This window comes from Solanum lycopersicum, chromosome 5 (genome assembly GCF_036512215.1).
Source record: "Solanum lycopersicum chromosome 5, SLM_r2.1".
In the NCBI taxonomy this organism is placed as follows: domain Eukaryota; kingdom Viridiplantae; phylum Streptophyta; class Magnoliopsida; order Solanales; family Solanaceae; genus Solanum; species Solanum lycopersicum.
In genome coordinates, this window is record NC_090804.1 from 63,483,439 (window position 1) to 63,488,078 (window position 4,640).

Genomic DNA, 4,640 nt, shown 5'->3' on the forward strand with positions numbered 1-4,640 from the left:
ATGCTCAAATACCAAGTAAAGGTCAGGGGTTGTATCTTAACGCTCAAATAATAGATTTTGAGTCAAATTTGGAGCTTGGGTTAGGATTAAAAAAAATCTAGTGTGAGTCTCAATCTAAGATCATGATTACAATCGATTTGAGGTCAAAAATCAAGTTTTGAATCAACATTAGGTTTAGGTCTGGAGTCTCGCATCATGGTTGGATTAGATCGGATCTTAGGTAGAGATAGAGGGTTTGAGTCTTTAGTCTAGTCAGGCTCAATTATTTTCAAAACCCGACCTTTAATGGTTGATGATTCAGCATAACAAATGATTGGAATATGCAAATCGACCTTTCGAGGTCCTTTTGTTAAAAAAGTATTTTGTTTCCTCAAAAAGTCAAATCTCTAGAGATTAGGTTTTGCAATCTAAAAAAATAAATAAAAATCTATCCCTAGTAAGATAAGAGGAGATATATCAAAACTATATTTAAAATTAGTACTCCATTTAATTAAAGATATAGATTTAACATGTGATATATTTTTACGTGCAACTAAATCAAATAAAAATTTAATCCAACTAATTTTGAATATCCACCTTACTCTTTCTAACTAACATAATAAAATAAATTAATTTCAAAATAACTAACCCTTAAAAATATGTAAATTATTGATAATAATCAAGTGTAGGGCCATGATAAGTTCCCCAAAATCCCAATCACACAGTACTTCCGGTGGGGCTCAAACTAGGGGCAGCCAGAACCATTGAATATAAACAAAAGAAAGAAAAAAAAAACAGCTGCAAATAAAAAGAAAAAAAAAAGTGATATATTCCTCAACCCAATTTCATCTACTAGTTTCGCGTAAAGAGTCAGCAGCTTTTCCGATTTTCTGATCAGGTAAATTCATGACTTTTATCTATGTATATTTTCCAGAATTTCTTGTTGTTTTGTGTTGAATTTTGATCTAGTTTTTGTTTTTTTGGTGTGATTAGATTCAGATTTGTTTGGATTTTGATGGCTTCGAAACGAATATTGAAGGAGCTGAAGGATCTCCAGAAGGATCCTCCTACTTCATGCAGCGCTGGTGTCTAATCTTTCTTTCCTCTTGTTCTGATGTGTTTTTGACTTTTTTTTTAATGCTTTTGTGTAAAGTTTTGATTTTTACCTTGTTTGGTTATTGATCCATGGTTTAGAAACTCAAATGTCAATTTTTAATCTTAGTTGAGATGATTTTAGGGTTATGATTTTCTTGTATTGTAATGGTTCGTTCTGTAGTCAAAGATATATATATATATATATATATATATATATATATAGCTAGATTTGATGAGTGCTCAAATGTGTAGCTTGATTTGTTATTTGTGAGTAAAGTTCGTGTCGCCTTGAGCAGCTGGATTAATTCACATACAGAGTAACTCTGGTAACACATTTAACACATGGGTTTGCTATGTTTTGTTCATGTTAGCTCTTTGTCTAAAATGTTGATCTTTGACAATTATCACTTCATTCATTTCCCTCTATTCTGCATAGCACAAATGGCATTTGCATTGAAATTTGAATAGCCACTTAAGTCTTCTGTGATGCACAAAGTAGACGATTGAAACCTTGGAGCCTTAACCCTTTAAGTTTTAAGGGGTGAATTAGTAAAATTATCTTCTTATTTATGATCTTTTGATATGCGTGTAAAAAGGAAAGTGTTCAACTAATATGGGACAGGGGAGTAGTATTGTAGCTATGTTACCTTTTTAAAGATAGAGGGGCCATTGCATTATCCGTGAGTTTTGAAGGTTGCAGTGATTGGCCCTTAACAGTTTAGCTAGTCATCAAAAAAAGAAGTTGTAGCTATCTTACCTTTTAAAAAGAGGATCTCAAGCTTATTTTTTACAACAGGAGGATTATCTATAAACATGATAGTTCATGTGCATTTCTTTTAATTAGCTTCCGTGTATAATATGATTCATGCTTGACTGTCTTCATACATGATATACATCTGGATTTGACAATTCTTATTTGAATTATTGTGAGAGGGCATTTTCACTATTCTTCATCTAGATGTCGCGCACATGTTCCTGCATCTGTAAAAGATGTACATGCTATGTTATCTGTTATTCTTTGACATTGACTTCCTAACAACTTTGTAACAGGCCCTGTTGGAGAGGACATGTTTCACTGGCAGGCTACAATAATGGGGCCCTCTGATAGCCCTTATGCTGGGGGTGTTTTTTTGGTCACGATCCATTTTCCTCCGGATTATCCATTCAAGCCTCCTAAGGTATCTTACAATTGCAAATTACTTTGAGTTAATGATGTCACTGCTGGCGACTATTCTATTTGCAGATGCCTTCTTACTTGATTTTGCATATTGGAAGTTTGGAACCTAGTTTTCTTGCTTTTTTGACTTTATTTTGCTAGAGTGTTTTTAGTGATGTTCATATAGATCTCCTAGTAATGAGCTTGTAGTTGTGGTGCATACTTTTGAGTCATTGCGATCAAGAAGAGAAGTTGATTTTTGCTGTTAACTGATCGTGTGTCATTAGTGGAGCCTTCTCTGGCTTTATTTTCTATGCTTGTTTGTTAGACTGTCACCTTGCATGAGAAACACATTTTCAAGATTTTAGTCTAACGCACATATAAAAGCATGAGTATGTTTTTAGAATGGTACGTGTTATGCTACTTATATCAGCATGTGACACAATGCTTGTCTTTGTAACTTTTGGTCTAGATAAGGTGATTAAGGAGGAATTGAGATTTCATCTTCCAATTTTGTTTTTAATAGTGCCTTGGACTATGCATACTTTTACATCATTTATAGAAAGAATGAATGGGATTCTCTTTGGGGAGGGTTGAGAGTTCAGCTTCTTTAGAATCAAGTTGGTCAGTCTGGTTCAAATCACAGATTTCTTGCAAAAAAAAAATCCTCTATGAGACTTCAAATGTGCGGATTTGCTGATCCATGGTCAATATAACTAGGCTAGGTGGTCTACATGACTCATGTATGTTTTATACACACATACTGGTCAATGATGATTTTTTCCCAAATTACTGATTAACAGTTGATTAATATAAAAGATCACCATCTTTCGGCTAAGGTTGCATCAAGAAAAAATAAATAAAAAATACACACATACTGATACTCACACACAAGAAAGAAAAAGGAAAAGGAAATACATAGATCTATTTGGAGCAAGTGATTATTGAGGATTTAGATGGCTACCACACTAGTCTATATTGAGGCATGGTTGATAGGGAGGGCTATTTAGAAAATTTTCATGTCAAACTAATTGTTTCTCTTGTAAACCTTTAGTTGGTGAACCTGAACATGTAAATTCATGTGCATCAGCTTATAAACTGCAGTTTCCCTCTAGACTTTATTGTGTAACATTTATTCGTTAAATCCTTGCAGGTTGCTTTTAGGACAAAAGTTTTCCATCCAAATATCAATAGCAATGGGAGTATATGCTTGGACATACTGAAGGAGCAGTGGAGCCCTGCATTAACTATTTCCAAGGTCCTTTCTTACCTTTATCTGCTGAGCAATAATACAAGCTATGAAAACATACCTATTCCGAGGCTTGGGACCTTCATGATATAAGTGCCTTTTCAAATAGATTTTGATTCATTAGCTAATTGTGTATAATCTGTAGGATAGCTAATGAAAATTTATCGACTCTTTAAAAGGGAAGATCGTTTAATTGGGCATCATAGATAATAGGTGACCTAATATTATTCCTTAATAGCTTTAGGGAGCAATGATGAAAACATTTTAACCGTCTAATGTGTCCTTCATAAAGCACTTTGATTTTGGTTGCATAGGATAAGATATTGTCCCCGATTCTCTGCTAGTAGCATCATTTGTTTTTTTTCTGAAATTATGAGTTCTGTTAAATGGCTTTCCAAGACCAGTTAAAACTGGTTTGTGTTTCGCGAAGCATGTTGTGTTATTTATGTTTCTTAAGGTGGGAAAGGATTCTGGATTACATTTCAGGTTTTGCTTTCAATTTGCTCACTTTTGACGGACCCAAACCCTGACGACCCCTTGGTTCCTGAGATTGCTCACATGTACAAGACTGACAAGTCCAAATACGAAGGAACCGCCAGGAGTTGGACCCAGAAGTATGCCATGGGTTAAAAAATTTAACCCTATGATGGCTTGAACTGATATAAACAAAAACAAATTTCAAATGTTTTATCTTCTCTATTCTCCATTAACAATGTGTAGAATAGCATTAGGCGTTGCTTCTCTACAGGAAGAACGATAATGCTTTGAATTTGTTTATGTATGAATACTAATATTTGAACTTTGAACATGTGTGGGAAGCGTATGTATCTGCTTTTTGACTGTTTCTGTTGGTTTGACGATCAATTTGTGTAATTAATTCCATACTTCAAAAGCCTTTTGTAAATTCTACCGTGTTTATTAATACGGATAACTATAGTTCAACCTGGATATACTTGCTTCCCTCCATGTTTTGGAGTCTATTCAGTAATATGTCCGAGTTAGTTTGTGTGCATCTACAACCAAAGTTCCAGCAGAAATCACATAGCTTGTCTTCCTTGGAACTCGAACCTTATTACTTGGGTCCGATTCTTCTGCAACTTAACCATCTAGCATTGGAGGTTTATTCATTGACCGACTTTTCTCTCTTCTTTGTATCGTTCC

The 4,640-nt window shown here is 34.4% G+C and overlaps 1 protein-coding gene across 1 annotated transcript; it reads left to right on the plus strand.

The window, feature by feature from the left end:
• Positions 1-595: 595 nt before the first annotated feature.
• On the plus strand, positions 596-4,427 carry LOC101252287 (ubiquitin-conjugating enzyme E2 10). Its single transcript, XM_004240038.5, has 5 exons — positions 596-877; positions 973-1,064; positions 2,125-2,252; positions 3,384-3,488; positions 3,966-4,427. The coding sequence occupies exons 2-5, from the start codon at positions 995-997 to the stop codon at positions 4,107-4,109; spliced, it is 447 nt and encodes a 148-aa protein (XP_004240086.1). The 5' UTR covers positions 596-877; positions 973-994; the 3' UTR covers positions 4,110-4,427.
• The last annotated feature ends 213 nt before the right edge of the window (positions 4,428-4,640 follow it).

Bases quoted from the DNA above. Each gene is read 5' to 3' on its own strand.
- LOC101252287 (XM_004240038.5), top strand. From the start codon at position 995: ATGGCTTCGAAACGAATATTGAAGGAGCTGAAGGATCTCCAGAAGGAT. The intron at 1,065-2,124 runs GTGTCTAATCTT...ACTTTGTAACAG, and splicing joins TCCTACTTCATGCAGCGCTG to GCCCTGTTGGAGAGGACATG. The intron at 3,489-3,965 runs GTCCTTTCTTAC...ATTACATTTCAG, and splicing joins CTGCATTAACTATTTCCAAG to GTTTTGCTTTCAATTTGCTC.